An 18944-nucleotide genomic window follows, 5' to 3' on the forward strand; every position below is an offset into this window, starting at 1 on the left:
TTTCTATTAGGCTTGTGCGAATATTCGAGCACGTCGAATTCGCTTCGATTCGAATTTAAATTATTGAAAATTTTGAAGTATTCGAAATGAACGAATAGGTGTATATTAGTCCGCTTGTAACCCTCTGTAAAGGTGGTTTTACTGCAGTAGAGTGGTGCTATACCGTGAATACACCTTTCCAGAAAAAATCCGCACTCTCCGTTTGTATGATGAACCACACAGCGCGAGTAAACAATGGGGGACACAGGAAGGGAACACACACAGCGCTGGACTTACAACAAATTTATTGAAGCAAACACTTCACATATATACAGGGGATCAGCCAACCACTGCGCATGTCATAGCAGATAACTTTCTAATCAACTTGGAAAAGCGAACGGAGAAATTGCAATTCTTTATTCTGACAAAAATATCGACGCCGAACTAACACATTTGTCACCCAACCTCTGAATCATCTCTGCTTCAGTTATTTCTCGGACATATTTATTTCTATGTTTACAAACAACGTCAGCTTCCTGAAAGACTGGTTTGCACGTGCGGTCATTACAGTGCAGAGCCAGAAGGCCTCCCTGTCCTTTCGTGAACATTGCTGGCATGCTCACGGAACCTTTCATTGCTACATCGGCCCGTTTGGCCGAGTAATGTTTACCACAGCTTAGCGGTGTAGAATAAACTACGCCTACTGCGCAGTCTTGAAAAGGCGCTCTGTGTTTCTTTGCGCAAGAAACTTCTTCGTCGATAGCTCACTCTGGTTGAGTTAACCTACACAAAGAAGCCAACTTAAGCGGGGCAGAGAATGCAGTTGGAACATGTGACTTCTGAGCGATTCGGTTTGTTGGCTTCTTTGTGTAGGTTAACTCAACCAGACAGAGCTATCGACGAAGAAGTTTCTTGCGCAAAGAAACACCGAGTGCCGATGTATCAACGAAAGTTTCCGTGAGCATGCCAGCAATGTCACGAAAGGACAGGGAGGCCTTCTGGCTCTGCACTGTAATGACTGCACGTGCAAACCGTCTTTCAGGAAGCTGACGTTGTTTGTAAACATAGAAATAAATGTCCGAGAAATAACTGAAGCAGAGATGATTCAGAGGTTGGGTGACAAATGTGTTAGTTCGGCGTCGATATTTTTATCAGATAAAGAATTGCAATTTCTCCGTTCGGCTTTTCAAGTTGATTAGAAGTTATCTGCTATGACATGCGGCAGTGGTGGCTGATCCCCTGTATATATGTGAAGTGTTGTTTCAATAATTTTGTTGTAAGCGCTGTGTGTGTTCCCTTCCTGTGTCCCCATTGTTTACTCGCGCTGTGTGGTTCATCATGCTTAACCAACACGCCCAAGTTCACTCTATGGCTCCGTTAGTAATCTTTTGTAAAGGTGGTTTCACTGCAGTGGACAAGTGCTATACCGTGAATACACCTTTTCAGGAAAAATCCGCACTGCCACGAAGCCCCACTTCAAGGTTAAATGAACATATTACCCTCACATCCATTCATCATTTTTTAAGTCTAAAAACTTGTTATACCGGCTTATACGCTCGAAGTGTAGTAAATTTTAAAATGTAACATATTTTACAGGTTATCACTTGCATTCTACCCGAAAGCCAATCCTGAGCACTACTATTCAAAGTTGCTTCCACTTCCTTTGAACCAAGAAGAATTACATTTGCACATGTCTTGTTACATTATTTAAAAAACGTTGTGCAGGTTGGTTGGGTCATGACAAATATGCTCGTTTTTCTTTATCATATGTGATATATACTCTTCGAATTCGATTCGAAATTATTCGACCAAAATCACTATTCGCTTCGAACCTAAATTTACTATTCGCACAAGCCTAGTTTCTATGGATCCCAACTAGTGAGTATGGTGCTTTACATGGGTTATATTGTGGCACTGCCTGAGGCTATTTTCACATGTTCAATGCACGATTTCACTTGCGGTAGGTTCAATACTTACACGCTCGTGCGTATGCACCTGAAGTTTTCTTTTGGAACTATTTTTTCTTCTCTGAGTGAAAGCATTTGTGATTTAGTGACTGTCCCATGTAGCCCCAGCGTGCCATCTTTTCTATATTGTTGTTTGCTTAACTAACTTTAAAAGCTTTTCAACTAACAATATATAGCAACAAAATACTACACACTAACATTGTGCTGTACTCTTTTGAAGTGTTGTGGCTTCCTTAATACCACCACTAACAAAATGCAGATGCATGATATGTACTGTAAATCCTGAGCAAGCCCCCCCCCCCCTATGGTGAGAGATAATTGGACAAGATTTGGAAGAGGGGCCCTTGCTGGGTCATGGACTAAAATTCAAGATGGCGGCGAAAGAGCCTCTAAGAATGCACACTTGTGCTTCTACTGAAATGCTTTATTGAATACGCATGCATTTACTGTTTTTACTGAACTGGAGGGAATCCTCGTGCGAAATTTTATGTGTTTTGAGAAGGGGGGAAGGACGTTCTTCAAATGTCCCGACAACTTGTGACAACTCAGAATGCAACCCCGAGGCACCATACTGTAAAAGTACTAAGAAATTGTGCACGTATGTAAAGACTCTCAGAACTTGGGTTCCTAGGAACCGCAGCTGCAGGATTCTATAGACCAGATTTTTTACTCTCGCATCCACGTTTAGAGCTAGCATACATAGTCTTGACCCCAGTTGTCATCTGTTGGCGAGGCCAGCATAGGGGCTGCGGAATGGTTACGTCACAGCTGATGGCAAGCGAACACTGGCGGCCATCATGTGATAAGAACAGGCTTGATGCTAGCGTAGTCGTCTGTTCCACGTAATCAACAGCCCCCCAGCAAAGATGGCTGCGCCCTGCAAGCGATGAAAATCCTGGTCTGTAGCGGAGAACAGGTTGAGAAAAATATGGCGGAAGAGGGGGGGTCGCTTGCTTGGTCAGTGGCTCATATTTCAAATCTCCGGAATAGGAGAAGGGGGCACATGCTCGGGATTTTACGGTAGGTCAGCTTGGGGGGGTCTAGACACTGGCCTGTCATGTGTCCAAGTAGCAGGGCATTTTGCAAACATGAATGAAATAAACACTTTCTTCCTTAGCAATTGCTTGTGTAATCAGCACTTTCATGCCGTGGCTGTGTCATCCAAAGTGCGGCTAGTTGCAATTCGTGAGCAGTCAATAGGTTGTCATAGGTGATGCCGCATGTTAAAGCTAAGTACTTAGTGCTATGCGGATCTATTCCAAATATATCATGCCCGATGCTTGCTTCTCAACAAGCTTTATTTAGCCTGCGGCTGCTTTCATTCGATGCACTGCAAGTTTGTGACAACCTTCAGTGAAGGGCTTATGATGAACTTATAAAGCTTGCTCGGTGATGGTGGCACGAATAAGAAATTTATTTATTTGTTTATTTGGAAATATTTCAGGCACAGAGTGAGTCTTGGATGGCAAGGCTAAAGGCAGAGCATTGTCTGCCTGACTGAGGCCTTGTCAGCCATGCATTGCTCCAACAGTGAGGCAGCACAGAACACAAGGGCAGACATAAAGTTTGTGCAAAAGGATGACAAACATAAATATTGGTACAGGTAAAGGAAAAATGAATAACTCAACACAATTTCTAAGAAATAACAATCTGGTCTAAGCTTATAATGTTTGCAATAGCACATAAATGTTTACAAGCACAATGTGACACTGAAAATATGACAAACACAGGTAGCTTTTCTTCCACTGCAGTGACATGACCGGCAAGACCAGTCAAGAGCAGTGTGTAACGTGCAGAGTTGGCCGGCAATCCCGAAGGCTGTTTCACTCGGACGTGTGGGACCTGAGTGGGCTAATCAAGCCGTGTAGCTTATTGCTACTGCATAGAAGATTATTTTCCGAAATTCTAAGGGGGTGCACCCCCCTCCGGACACCCATGCATGGGTGTCATCTAGGAATTTAGTTAGTCAGCACTTTAAGAGACACTCCAGCACTTTTGAGAAAAGGGGCGGTACCGATATCGGTCTGTAGTTATTTAGATCATTGACGGGCACTCCTTTATGCAATACAGTCACACTAGCAATTTTCATAGTATCAGCAAAGAGCCCTTTGGCTAAAGCACTGTTGAAGATATGGCAAAATGGAGCGGTCAAAATGCACATATGCAGTCTGAAAACTGATGTGAATGTGACATGTTGCGACATTTAAGTTTAACAGACGATTAGGTCGGAGAAATTGTCTGTTCGATTCATTTGATTGTGTCTAAAATATAAACGAGCCCCTTGGAAAAGAATTCTCCTTCTTTTGTGCCTTTAAGTGTTGTGCACTCGTGAGAGCCAGCCGTGATTCTGTGGCCCTGAATTGGCCTCTACTCACATCTCTTGCAGAAGACCACCGGAGGGACCCATGCTTTGACTACCACTGCCAACATGGTGGCTTGTGTGTACTGCAACAGGGAGTGCCCAAGTGTAACTGCACAGCCAGATACAGTGGCGAGCATTGTGAAAAAGATGAGGGTAAGTCATTTGCTTACATTCAGTTGTGTTGTTCGTGTACTAGTGTTCCGTCTCTCACAGCAGCTGAAGAATTCTGTTGCCAGATGCTGGTTCATTGTTATACACTAAGGCTTCACAGGAAAAAAAAAAAGGATAAAAGGCAGCAACGCCTTTCCTGGTTTGAATTGTGGAAACCTGCTGTATTCAATCGGGGAACCCTCGTCACCAAGTCAACCATTTTTTGCTTAAGTGTGCATTTTGGTGGTTATTATTTTTTTTCACATTTTGGATGGAAGTTTAGGCAGAAAATGTATAGGAAAATGTACCGTTAAGTTGATAATGATAAGGTTACCAAGGGCTTTACCATTGTCACTTTCTGTTGGTTTGGTCAGGTGATACAACTTGCCTGAGTGAGTGCTTTTTTTCTGGTACATTCAGGTGAGGCAGTTTTCTGAGTAAATGTGTGAGTCTAACCTGTGAATACAGCTTAGGGTGGTACCACTGAGCTGGAGTAAAATGCAAAAAAAAAGTCACAACTTCTTGACAACGCAGTTAGATCAAAGTGCAATATGATTTTCCTAGCATAGGCAGCTCTCAAAGGTGTCGTAACCCTAATTATACTCTCGGAGAAAAAATAGTGGCAGCGTTACTGGGGAGCCTGGAAACAAAGATAAGTGTTATGCCTTTTGCAAAGTGAGTAAAACTCGAGTCAGAGCAGAAAGCATATGATTAATAGAGGATGTGCAGGGCAGTGCATAGTTTATTTACAAACGGCGGCATTGGCAAAAAAGTGCGCTGGTGACCAAAGGAGGAAGGAGTGGTCTCACTAGACAAGAAATGACAGATGTGGCATAAGTTTTTCTTCTTCAGTGAAAAAGATGACTTTGGCCACTAAGCCTTCATCAGCATATGATAACACTCTAAAAGGATGCGCTTCATACTGATGTGCACAATTGCAGGCAATGCTTTCTTTTCTATTTGCGTTTAGTAAGTTATTTTATATGGATGCTTTTTCTTGATCGTCAACACCTTGCACTGCACCTTACCACACACCACTCTGCACACTTTACAATGCATTTTGCCAGTGCTGATGTGTTGTCATTAGGGGTGTGCGAATATTCGAAATTTCGATATTTTTCGAATAGTGTTTGCTATTCGATTCGATTCGCACTGAAATTTTACCATTCGAACTATTCGAACTTCCCAAAGACAAATGCAGTCAACGTCTGGTTGAAAGTGACCCCTTCAGATTTTCAATATGCTTCACCTCATTACACTCTCATATTGCGGCAAAGCTGCCTTTCAAGCTCCGTTACGGTCGAACTTAGCCAAGAGACAAAGTCCGGTTGGAAATGGTCCCTAGATTTTCAATATGCTTCACCTCATAACACCCCCGTATTGCGGCAAAGCTGCCTTTCAAGCTCCGTTACGGTCGAACTTAGCCAAGAGACAGTCAACGTCCGTTTGGAAGTGGTCCCTAGATTTTCAGTATGCTTCACCTCATCACACCTCCGTATTGCGGCAAAGCTGCCTTTCAAGTTCCGCTACGGTCGCAAATGTATTAACTCGAGAAAACGCTGATCCCAACATGGAGATAAAAGATGTGGCAGAGTTGGGGGCTCAATTAATGCGGTTTTGGACCTGAAATTTGGGCAGGAAGTCCGAAAAATCGGACGCCGAAGCTCTTTAGAATCCAAAATTTCAGATGTTCTTATATATAGACGTCTACTTGGCAGATTTGGAACTCCTGACTTGAAGGGAGCACACCCTTGTCCGCCACATCAGTTGGGCTTCCACAGAAGTTGAGAGAGGAGGAGAGGCTGAGAAAATGGCATCTCTGCCTATCACGTGAAAAGTGTTGTCAGCAACACTTTGGTTGCACCAAATCATGTACATAAATACAATTCGGCCTCCACATTGCCTCACTCTTGATAAGAAAGACAACTATGAAATATGATCCCACCAGCGCTTCATCAACTTAGCGAAAAGAAACATTTTCATGTTGCGATCTCACAAGAACATACTTAGGGATTCTCTGCAACTTTTTCTGTAAGTTCACTTCGAATTATTCGAAAAATGTTTGAGAAATATTCGAAAATTATTCGAAATTATTAGATTCGATTCGCACTCAATCTTTATTATTCGAATTCGCTTCGCACCCAAAATTTTGCTATTCGCACAGCTCTAGTTGTCATACAACAAGTGCAGTGGTTGAAAACATGCTAGTGTACATAGAGGTGTCTGCTGTGACTGCTTTTATTTGCGTGTTATATTTTAATGGCCTTGCTGAGCATTGCGGCCTCTTTTTATAGGTGTGAACAATTGATGCAAGATAGCCGCAGTAGTACCTTGAAGTGAATGGCCGCCCGATTTTGCCTGTTGTTTGTTTGGCTGGCACTTGCTTTTACCGTATGTCTGCTGCTCATGCCATTTTATCTAATTGATAATGGTTGTGTCATGGCATGCAGACAGCTAGAACTTTCTTCTTTTGCCACTAAGATGAGGCATGCATATTATGAGCCTTTACTGCCAATTGGTCATTGAAACTTTGAGCAGTACAAGGTTGATGTGAACGGCAGTAAGAAACTTTGTGTAGCAAAACGTGCTAACTTGACAATTTTTCATGTAGATCTGAGAGCTTGTCCACATTGTAACATTTCGGCTAATGTAAGTCCTTTTTAGCCATTTAACTCAGTGCGCAGTAGTACCGCTCATTCAGAATTTCAAATATTGCATCATACTATTCACCAACCCGACACTTGTGGATTTTCACTCGCATTCTTTGATTGAGCGCTTCCGCTGCAAACTCTGTCATTGATGACACGTGCCCATCTGCACCCATTGATCTCATTTTTGTCTGTCACTGTTGCATTTTTACTGGTGAGCGATGCTAATGATGCCTTAGAGCTGACGTTTAGGTGGACATCAAACAACCACAGGTCAAAGAAACTGATCCTGCTGTGCCTTATTGCCTAAATGTGTCTTTGAGGGGTAGAAGAACTGATAGTTGGGCCAGTTGGTGACAATACTTGAACATGTTTAACTGAGCGCAACGACGACGTGGACACAAGAGAAGAGGAGACAAACCACGGCGCTACAGTAAATTAGCGCTGTGGTTTGTCTCCTCTTCTCTTGTGTCCATGTCGTCGTTGCGCTCAGTTAAACATGTTCCAGTCTTTGAGGGGGTTGGTCAACTTGCCTGTGGCATGCTTGGCCTTTTACGTGCAGGACCTCTATGTGACCGTGACCCGTGGAAGAAGAAGCCATGTGTCAACGGTGGTGTCTGTGTGGAGGACTGGCGGGGTAATAGCACTCGTTGCCTGTGCCGTGGGCCGTGGAGTGGCAGCGCATGCCAAGAGCCTGCACCTGATGCCCAGTGTGATCAGCCAGCCAAAGGGTGCAGGAATGGGGGCAGCTGCGTGACTGGCAGTGCCCAGAGTCGCACCTTCTGCCAGTGCCCGCCAGGTGAGTTTGTCTCTCTTGCTGATTACAGTTCTGCATCATGAACAGGGGAAGAATAATAATAGTAAAACGTTCACTACTGGCTGTGGAGGTAGCTTTTCTTGAAACATATGCATAAATGCACGCATTTCAAAGGTGAAGGCTGCTTTAAGCACTTTGCCATGGGAAAAGTACTTAACGGGGTACTGACACGAAAATTTTCCATGGTCGTTTTCTTGCGTCAAATGAAAGGCCAAGCCCTCAAGAGCCTAGCATATGTACTGCTAAGCGTGAAAGAACCCTGAAAAAGTAATTACAGTATGTTTTTAAAAGCTAGTTTCGGTTCCTACTGTAGCCTGATGTCACAACATGGTATGAGCTTCTCGTCACGTGCGCGTGCAAGATATCGTGACGTTTACACGGCCGCTTCGCACCGTTGCTCCATTGGTGACGCACAAGCGGCCGTTTTGAATGTTCTAGGGACACACAGATGGCCTTTTGGAAGTTTCGGTACCTGACGTCATCACAACTAGACAGACTGCTGCGTGAAGTCACCAGAACTAGTACTGTAGCCTGACGTCAAGCTAGTGTCGATGTCGGTAGGTGCGCCATGGGGAAATTGACTTCAACATCAAAATAAAATATCTCATCAGCATTTGCTGAGCTTCACACTTGCTCAGAGCCGTCTCTGTATATGGGAGATTTGTATGGCAGTGTAAATTCACCTCCGGAAAATGGTGTCGGTACCCCTTTAAAGCTGCATAGAATATGTTTTTTTTTTAAGAACAGCACTGGCGAAAAAAGTATGGTGATGACCAAAGGAAAAAGGAGTGGTCTCACTAGGCAAAAGATCACAGTGGTGTCATACATTTTTCTTTTCAATGAGAAACATGACTTTGGCAGCTACAGTAGAACCCGCTGATACGTTTTTGAAGGGACCGTAGGAAATAAACGTAAGAGACGGGAAACGTAAGAGCCGAAAAACAGGGAAAAACGGCAAAATATTTAGTGGTACAGAATTTTATTTCAATTCTTACGAGCAGCACGAAAATTGGCGCGCTCAGCCGCGATCTAGTCAATGGATAGAAACGCGGAGCTGGGGACGGCCTCATCCACAGAAATGTAATCAACGTATGTGATTTTTTTAACACCAACAGCTGTAGGCATGTAAGCACACGCAATCACGACCAGCGCAGCGTGTCCGACCGCGAACTGCGCGCACGACCATGCGAGCTCCAAACAGCTCGAACTCCTCCCGTCCTCCGACAAATAACGATGATGATGAGTCTACGCCAACGCGATGGCAGAAGTAAATGCCAATCTCGGAGGCCTTGCTTTCGCAAGCAATTACGTCATAGACGCCATGTTTGTGCAATACAAGTCTCAAAGGCTATGCTTTTGTCAATAGTAAATGCCAATCTCGAAGGCCTTGCTTTCGCGAGCAGTTACGTCATAGACGCCATCTTTGCAATTTGAATCTCGAAGGCCATGCTTTTGTTTGCATCAATTGAAAGATTCTGTTGCTTGCGCCTCTCATGCGGCTAATATTATGGTCAAACGAGGCCACGCTGCGTGAAAATGCACCATGGTGGCTCTCTTTGGTAGTCACTCGGTCGGCTCCGAGCGCACTTCGCGACGTATCATAGGGAACGGTCCGACAGTTACGACGTAACAGCGGGGTTCCCAATACATTGTATCCTATGGGATCTATGCCAGGACCGGCGGAAAACGACGTAACAGCCGGGAAAACGCAGCAGTGAGGAACGTAACAGCGGGGTTCTACTGTATAAGCTTCATTAGCATATAATGCTATTCCAATTTTGAATTGAATTGAAATCATGGCTACAAGGCTACCTTTTGCTCTTTGTTGTCCCTATGCAGACAGTGACATCAGATGTTTCTGACTATAACGCTAAAAAGGCGCAAGACAAAAATGAGAAGGGTACAGGACACAACACTATGGATGGGTCTTGAGTGTTTTTTGTTCTTGTCATGGTCCATGTTGTGATACCACCATTTAAAAATGCCTGGGGTCTCTACTAGGACTCACTGATTGTTCAGCACAGTGTGATTGAAATGAAAGGTTGCATGTAAAATACTACATTTTTATGGTTTCTTGTGGAGTTTGTACTGCCCACTAGTCACCTCCTGGTTCAATCCTAGGCAGAGGCTAGTTTTATGCTTCCCTGCCTGCTTGAAGCCCTATTTTTATGCAACCACAAGTGAGTGCAGTGCAACAAAGATTGTTTTCATGATGAGTGCTCCCACTGGTGGCACTATAAAATGCTAGATGTTGTGGCAACCTTATCTGATGTTTGTCTTCCTTGCACAACACATGATGAAAAGAGTCAGTTGCACAGCGACAAGATGCGGTGCAAGTACTAATGCTATCTGGATGGCATGAATAGCTTGGGTGTGCACGCTTCTATACGATGTAGTTGTCTGCTCCCCTTTGGGCTCCAAGGTGTTACCACGCTTCAAGGGACTTCCCGTTTCTCCATTGAGGTGTGTAACTGAATCCTTCGTAGCCCCTTCAGATTGTGGGGCTGCACCTGCAAGCGAACCCAGCAAGGGCTCGGTGTTCCTGCATTGCAAATCGAACCATATATTTAACAAGTATGTTTTCTCTCATTGTATACAGAGTTGACTGTCATCATTGCTGCCACTTTCTTTTTTACACCTGTGGACAGTGAGGTGGCATATTATCTCCCTCTGCTATTTTTCAACAGGGTATGCTGGCATCTACTGTGAGCAGCATGTTGGCGAGTGCCAGCTGGGCTTGTGCCACCACGGTGGTGTCTGCACCGAAGGCCCTGTTGGGCCCCTCTGCAACTGCCAGAACACTGGTAGGTGCACATCATAAGGCTGGCATCACTTCTTCTCTATTCTTGCTCTCTGTGTAAATATAGACATCTCTGTCACAAAACTGTAATCTTATTTATTGTGAAATGTAACACATTTCTGCCAAGGTTCAATTACTAATAAGCAAACGCTGCTTGCATCGCTAGCAGATTTTGCATACAGTTTAAACCATAAGCAGTGAACCTGGCAATACCCAGAATTAAAGTGTTTGGTAGTAAAAGCAAAATGTTCTGACTCTAGCAGACCCTTGTTCTGGTGACATTGGGATGGATCTGTGCTCTTTCTTTGTTTTTCACATGTCTTTGCATTTTTTGTGTTCCTTCTGGCTGCTACAAATGGCAAACTTCACCTAGCCTTGTGTAAAAGTACGCAAACGTAGAAGAAATAAAGGGGATGTTCTTGCTGTTTCTCTTGCTTTTTTTTTTGTCCACTGCAGTGCTTATGGGAATGCTACCCATGCTTTTCCTTGGCCAGTGATGTGCTTTCATCAGTAAAAAATTCCTTTTATCATCTCCTATTAAGAAAATGGGACTAAAGTGAGAGCGGATATACACTTGTGGCCCTTTTCTTTTTCTTTATTAATGCTGATACAGTAAGTTTTGTCTTCTCTGGGGATGGAATTTTCGAGGAGATACTGTTGTCTGTTGCTCTAGCTCTGTTGGGCTGCATATTGACACAGTTGCCAACATCTGCCTTTTTTTTTGTAAAATGAATTTGTGTGGAGCTGGTTGAGAATAGTCCTAGCAGTGCTAATAATTTCTTTTTCATTTGTGTGTCCAGTACAAAACAACAGATTTGAATAGACTATGAATCAGTCATGGGCACGTTACCAGTAAAAAGTAACAGTGTTGCAGTAACAGTTACCTAAGCCAAAAAAGTAACTCTGTTACAGTTACAGAGTTCCCAAAAGTAACCTGTTACAGTTACAGTCACTGTGAAAAAGTAACGTCGTTACTTTTTTTTACTGTATAAAATAAGTGATAGATCACAAACAAATGATGGAATTAGTTTGATAAGAACATACAAAGGCATGCGGGCAGTCAAAATTGCACATGGTAAAACCCCAGACGAAGGAAACCTAAAAGGGAGGCCAACACAAGCAATCATTGTGTATGCCTTATTTTGTCGCATCAATAAATGTCCTAGGATTCTGTAACTGGAAAATGAGGTAGAAGCACTGTAACGACAGCAGTATCCTGGGACGCTTATTAACGACACCCAGTAATGCATGCGAAGAGGAACAGGGAGTGCGTCACGAGTGAAGACGACGTCCATTGTATGTTCAAGGTGTATCAAACCGATTCATGGCCGATCCACCGTGGTGGGTTAGGCCATTCCTCTAGGAACCAAACAACCAGCCCTATTCGGAGATCTCTGCGTCCGCTGGGCATACAAACCGTTTTTAAGCCCCGTTATACCTTGGGACATGTGTTCGCGAAACCCCGACCACACACTGCGGACGATCAGAGCGGGGTTATATACATGTACAATGCAGGGATTCCGACACGACTTACATCGGCGAAACAGGCAGGAAAAACGGGATGTTGCTAAAGCAACCCATGTAACGCGTTCTAAGACGGGGCTTGCTGAACACTGCTGGACAGCAGTGCACAGCTTTGACCTAAACAATGGGACGTGCTAGCTCGTAACGAGGGGGGGGAAGAAATCTTGTGGAATCGTGGTTCATTCGCTGCAACGCATCAGCTTGCAACAACCTGAGGATGCAACCTGCGTAGTAGGCGAAACGTGTATGCCATTTTGTTAATAATTGTTGTGTCAAGTCTGAGCAAACCTTTTACATTCAGTTCCAAAGAGGCCTTAAAATATTACTTTGCTAGCTCACGGTATTGCCGGCTCTCAGCCGTTTCGTGCGCTGCTGCTTTCTAGCCGCCTGTCAAACACGATTAGCTCGGAGCCACGGACGAAGGAGGCTATGCGTCCTAACGCTTCACCAGTACACCAACAACAGAGATAGAAGCTCAAGTGACAAAAACGACATATAGTATACACTCAAACCTCGTTATAACAAAGTCACACCTGCCACGAAAATAAGTTTGTTATATCCGAAAATTCGTTATAAACATTTATTTTTAATGCTGTATCTATGACAAGACTATTCTTCATTTACTTCGTTATAACCGATAATTCGTTATCCATGTTCGTTATATCGAGGTTAGAGTGTATGCCGAAAAAAAACGGACGTGAACTTGGCAAGCTGTTCAGTTGCAACGTGATTGTTACTATACGTAGCTCACAAGTAAACTTGAACTTGCGTTAAAGACTAACCTTCGACCTCGGTCTTTTGCAGTGAAGATAAGCCAATTAGCGACCTCCTCTCCTAAACTGCAAGGAGCGCCCTATTGTGGAAAGTTGAATGGTGGAGAGGATATGGAAAGAAGGAAGTTCAAAAGGTGGAAAGCGTTTAACGTCAGCCTTTAACAAGTGCTGCTGTTGGATAATTTTTTTATAAGAACAGAAGTGACTGTTACGGTAGTTCCCGTTACAGTTACTGTTTAAAAAGGTAACAGTGTTACAGTTACAAGTTCCTCTAACTTAAAAGTTACAAGTTACTGGAAAAAGTAACTGGTTACTGGTAACGCGTTGCTAGTAACTAGTTACTACTCAAGACTGCTATGAATACAACCACCTCCTGACTTGTGGTGCCATGATTTTGGGCTCTGTTTGATTATTCAGGCTTTCTCCAACCACGCTCACTCACTCCACGGAACCATTGAACAATGTTGAACAATGCTGCTGTATGCGCCGGCTTTAAGATGTGCCACAAAAGCGCTGTGAGGCAGTAGTGACATTGCTTCAGGCCACAAAGGAAGGAGTACGAAGGAACAAATCTGACAGAAGCATGATACAAGAGAGGGACTGCTGCATCTCCACGTGTGATGCAGGCAGACGAATGGTTCCCATTGAGGAGCGAGCGTTTGCACTGGCAATGAAAAAAATAGAGGAGGCGTTGCTGTGCCTGACCAGTCCTTTTCGCCTATGCAGTGGCGTAATCTGGCCCATGGTTAACATTGCATAGTACTGACTGTCGATTGATCCTGTGCATTACAAAACGGCACCTTGGCCCTGCGGTGATGCAGTTTTGGCTGCGCAGTCCGCATTTTTATATTCTTGTGCTGCCCTCTGCCATTTTGGTAGAGTAAAGACTACTGGGACAAGTGGTATCACCAGAACGAAAGCCTCTGAGATCATACTTGAACATGTTTAACACAGCGCAACGACTGGCCCAGCTATCAGTTCCTCTGAGATCAAGAGCCATCTCGCGACTTTACCACTAGGGGAAGGGTGCATGCACCATGGCATATATGTTTACCTCACCAGTGCCTCGCACCGCGCCACTCTGACAAGGGCGACACACAGAGCGAGCCTTGCGCGCCGATGACGTAATCGCTGACGTCATTGACCAAGTGGGCGTAGCCATGACAAGGTGCTCCTCTTCACTGCCGAGAAGGATGGGAAATCCGAGCGACAAAGCAAAATCAGCCCTCCTTCTTTCAGCACTTCGTATTCTCACAATTCTTGCCGCAGCATGTTCACATTGTACATGTGCGCAGTTATCTCTCCATCAGAAACTGTTTACCAGGTGTGTCCAGTTACCTGGTCTTTGATCGTGCAAATCAAAGGCGGGGCACTATACGAGCCGAGCCTTGCTACGCTCTTTTTTTTTCCCTCTGGCACAGAATGGCAATCTGTTGCATTACTCTGTGGCTGCCACATACCGAACCAGAATCGCATTATGTTGTGGTTGTTCTAGTTCTTGATTTATATGTACCTGTACCTACTCGTACAGTGTGTGGGTAGTAATATTGAAAAGGAACAAGGTGAAGTACATGTCTGCTTTTTATTTTGTTGCTGTTTATCAAACGCCTATCTCCTCGTGTATGAAGTGTGCCTCGACCTTTAATATATAGCACACTGCAGCAAAATTTAATTGAAAAATTTGAATCTATCATCTAGGGGTGTGCGAATATTCGAAAGTTTCGAATATTCGTCGAATATTACATTCGAAATATTCGTATTCGATTCGAAAGTCGTGTATCCGAAAAGTTTCGAATATCGATAACTACGAATATTCGAAAAATTCGAATATGCGATTCGATTATCATGCATAAAATAACTCGTATTCCACATTTCTGCTGCGTTCGTATAGCTAAAAACGTTGCCGAGAGGAGCGATACACATCGTAAGTACACGGAGGCACGATATCTGCCTGCGACGAGCGCCCCAATACGTATGATTTATTGCTGGTGCATCTCCGACGTGCAGCGCTGTTGGCGATCATGTAACCGTACATTTTCAATATTATGCGGCCGTAACGTGCCGCACTACCACTCGTTCACTATGCGGGACCACTTCTGCAGAAAGACCCATGTGACTGGTTGCGGACTGTAGGCACCTTCAGATACCCCAGTCTGGCAAAGCTTTGCCCCATCTACCTCCCTATACCAGCCACTTCTGTTCCAAGCGAGCGTGCCTTTTCAGTGGCAGGGGGGTGGGTGTCTCTGTTAGAAGGGAGCGCCTGCTGCCTGACCATGTGGACCAACTCATATTTCTTCATGATAACATCTAGTCATTACTTTCATTGTGCCGTGATATTTGCTTGTGTTGTGATGTGCATTGTGCTAGCCTGGACATTGTGTTCTGGTGATAGCATGTAGGTTGTTGTGGCCAGTCAGGCTGTTAATGTTTTTTTTTTTCAAATAGCTACATGTTAAATAAAATATTGTTACTGGAGGCATTTTTCCTTTGATATTCGATATTCGATTCGATATTCGAAGGTGGTATTCGTATTCGATTCGTATTCGAAAAATTTGATATTCGCACACCCCTACTATCATCAAAAGGATTGACTGGCAGGTACAAATGTATGAAGGCACAAAACAAACAAAGAAAAGAAAAATGCACAAGATGGTAGCATATTATGAGGCAAGTTCAGTTTAGGAACAGTGGAGGCGATATATGTGTGTGACAATGACCCAATCTTGGTACTATTTGCGTATTTTCGCAAGATCAAAATCGGCAACTACCAGACCTCACTGGTGGTGGCATGGTGCGTGCCTGTAACAATTCACATACATTTTGTGCATTCTTTAGGCCATTGTTCCATAATTTCCGCAATTCATGTTCCCCCATGCAGAAGCATCTTGATTCTGCTTTGGCTTTATGTTCAGGCTTAGCTTGTTGGTGTGCTTTTCGGAGTCATGCCATACAGTATTTTACATTCACATTTTTCTGCCCATGCTGGTAGCCCATATGGGCATTCCGGTGAACGTGAGTATTGTGTGCATCTAATCGATATGTGTTCCAGGCTATCGTGGTCCCTTGTGTGACGAGGACGTCGATGAATGTGCGGAGGAGAGCGTCTGCTTGAATGGTGGCAGCTGTGTCAACCAGCCAGGAAGCTTCGAGTGCGTCTGCCCGCCGGGATTTGGGGGACCCCACTGTGAGCAGGCTGTGGGCCCCTGCAAGGACAACTCTCCTGCATGCACAACGGCACCTGCCAAGAGGTTGACGGGGGCCTTAGCGGCAACTCCACCTTCACCTGCCTCTGTAGTGGCCTCCACTCGGGGCGCCACTGCGAGGTGCCTCGGGCACCTTGCACGCATTGGAGCTGTACCCACGGCATGCAGTGCAGAGCGCAGCTTTGGTGTGGCTGCTTGCCTGGATATCGAGAGGGTAGTAAGAGGCTCTCATCTGTCTTGTCTTATAAGACAGCTTCTTGGCAACAAGTTTGCACTTCACAGGCTTTGTAAGTCTGCACTGTGTTGCTACATAAACAGATAATCCTGGAAAATGGCAAATTATTTTGTGTAGAAAACGTTTAAAGAGGATCAGGGCGTGCTAGGGGTGAAGGTTAATGTTCCGAGACTACACTGTGAGTTGTGAGTAGGGGTGTGCGAATATTCCAACTTTTGAATATTTTTGAATAGTGTTTGCTATTCGATTCGATTCGCACCAAAATTTGACTGTTTGAAGTATTCCAACTTCAGAAGATAAATACAGTCAATCTCTGATTTTTCGGACTCCCTATGGACCGCGAAAGCGTTAGAAAAATCTGGCAGTCCGAAAAAACGAATTCATGCTTTTTTATTCCGCTCAAGCAGTCACATCGCCATAGCCACATCCGAAATAGCTTTAATACCTCCCAGTACATTATCAGGCATTTTGGTGTGTGCCCAGGCTCTCGTGAATACATTCGGTACCTGCCGCCAAGGCTGGGCAAAGATACCTTGAAATTGTATTTCAAGGTATCCGATGCCCAGTTCGCCGCTATCAGTGTACAGTGTGTATTGCTGTAGTTTGAGTTTTCATTTCCCGGCCACAAGTTCGCCCCCTCGTGTTCTGTTTCGGGACGATGCTTTTTCAGAGGGGAGCATTGCCACGTGCGTTTCTTATCACTTTCGCAGTATTCGGTTTTCGCCCACAAAGACTGTCAGCAACGCTCAGCGCAAACTGCACCTCATTGTTCGAGAAGCTTCCCGTATATTATTGATTGTTTTGTTAAGGTTGCGCGCAAGACACGAACACTCGAGCTTATTCTAGAGTTTGACAGGCAACCAACGATAACACTGGAATATTCGACGGCACATGTATAAATACCGACGCGCTTCTTAGTATTTCGACGGCCAACGCCCAGTTCGCCGCTATCAGTGTACAGCATGTATTGCTGTAGTTTGAGTTTTCATTTCCGGCCACAAGTTCGGCCAAATAAAGAGTTTCATCTTGACCACGCCAGCTGTTGTCTTCGTCGACGTCACGACCCCGTGACAATATGATACAAGCTACTCAGGCAAGAACTATTTGCCGTGGTGGTCCAACTGTGCCAATTTCGCTGTTTTGCTACAATTCCGTATCCCTGCGCCTTGCTGCACGCATTCGAGGACAGCTTGTGACAACTGTGCCAAAGTTCCCTATTCCACCTGTTTACACAGCATCGATTTTATGGCCCAAAAATATTCTTGATCGCAACAAACACTACTGGAGCTTTTCCGTAATGCCGCCGATATCCTCTACTCGATCCATTCCAGCGATGCGCTTTTTGTTATTATATTCAGCCTAACCAAAGTCTCCACGCCGCTGCGTGTGTCTCCGTTGTTGAAAGTTTAGCATGCCGTCGATAGTCAGTCTTATTGTTAGGAAACAGGCGATACCACGTAGAAAAGTGATTTTTTCGTTCGCAACTCACTTCGTGTCCTGTTATGTAGCCACTGCGGCCAAGCGGCAACAGCTATCGGCGCTGCACGCTGTAAACGGCGTCTTCACACAAATGAAGATTCAGCTGTGCGAAGGTTTGTTTGATATTTCGCAATAAAAGTAAATGGCTCCTAATCGTGCTGTGCAATGTCCTTCGGTATGGAGTGCGTCTGGCACAGTGTGGTGCAACTGCTGCTCGCGCACATCCAAGCGCTCGTCGCGTGTCTTGATTGTGGAATGGACGTAATGCGGTGGCAAGCCAGCATACGTAGGAACTGAGCCGCACAGTCGGCCACAAATAAAGAACAAGTGCTCTCACACGTCATACACACCATTCGAACAATCAATGTTGTGGTCAGTTGACAAAAAAAGGTCAATGAAGTTCTCCGGCTTGCAAATCTTCCCAACTGATTCCCTCCCAGGCCACCGTTTGTTCACAAATCACACGTTGATGAGCATTGAGCGGCAGTGCCGCAGGGATTTCTTGCTGTTCACGGACTACTTAACGAGCCGTGCAGCGGCTTCGTTAAGTAGTAGTTAAGTAGGGGAATGTTCGGCCATTGACCTTTCACCCCCCCACACACACAAGAAAAAAAAAAAGAAAAACCGGTGGTACTCTTCCCACCTAACCAGTCGGTTGTCCCCTGTCATCTGGCGTGTTCGCAGGAAGCCATAGTTATTGCCCAACCATGTGAGTAGCACGGGAACTCATGTCCACCAATCGCACCTTGACAGCATATGAAGGTGAAACATCCATGAATGTGGGGTGTCGCTAAAGCCAACGTTTCAACTAGTCGACTTGTCGTCAAGGCTGCCTTGAAGAGAGCATCCCTCTCTTTAGCTTGGATGATCACTGAGCCCGCTCCCTTTGTACCAGTTTACTTTGTACCAGTTTTATTTTTAGACGGCTTTTTCTGAATATTAGGAAAACCGGAAGTAAGTGCTCAACCCAAAGTCCTTGGAAAGTGAAAGCAGAACGCCATTCGGTG

General features: G+C 44.7%; 1 protein-coding gene across 1 annotated transcript in view; it reads left to right on the top strand.

The window, feature by feature from the left end:
* Positions 1-18944, top strand: part of LOC119377392 (protein crumbs-like) — a gene marked incomplete at its 3' end in the record, with an annotated part of 119367 nt that overhangs the window by 61343 nt on the left and 39080 nt on the right. Inside the window, exons 7-10 of the mRNA XM_049411584.1 lie at positions 4333-4461; positions 7669-7905; positions 10611-10727; positions 16070-16343. Of these exons, the coding sequence (XP_049267541.1) occupies positions 4333-4461; positions 7669-7905; positions 10611-10727; positions 16070-16343 (757 nt within the window). The remainder of the gene's footprint in view (positions 1-4332; positions 4462-7668; positions 7906-10610; positions 10728-16069; positions 16344-18944) is intronic.

The sequence above is a fragment of the Rhipicephalus sanguineus genome, unplaced genomic scaffold, assembly GCF_013339695.2.
Source record: "Rhipicephalus sanguineus isolate Rsan-2018 unplaced genomic scaffold, BIME_Rsan_1.4 Seq453, whole genome shotgun sequence".
Classification (NCBI taxonomy): domain Eukaryota; kingdom Metazoa; phylum Arthropoda; class Arachnida; order Ixodida; family Ixodidae; genus Rhipicephalus; species Rhipicephalus sanguineus.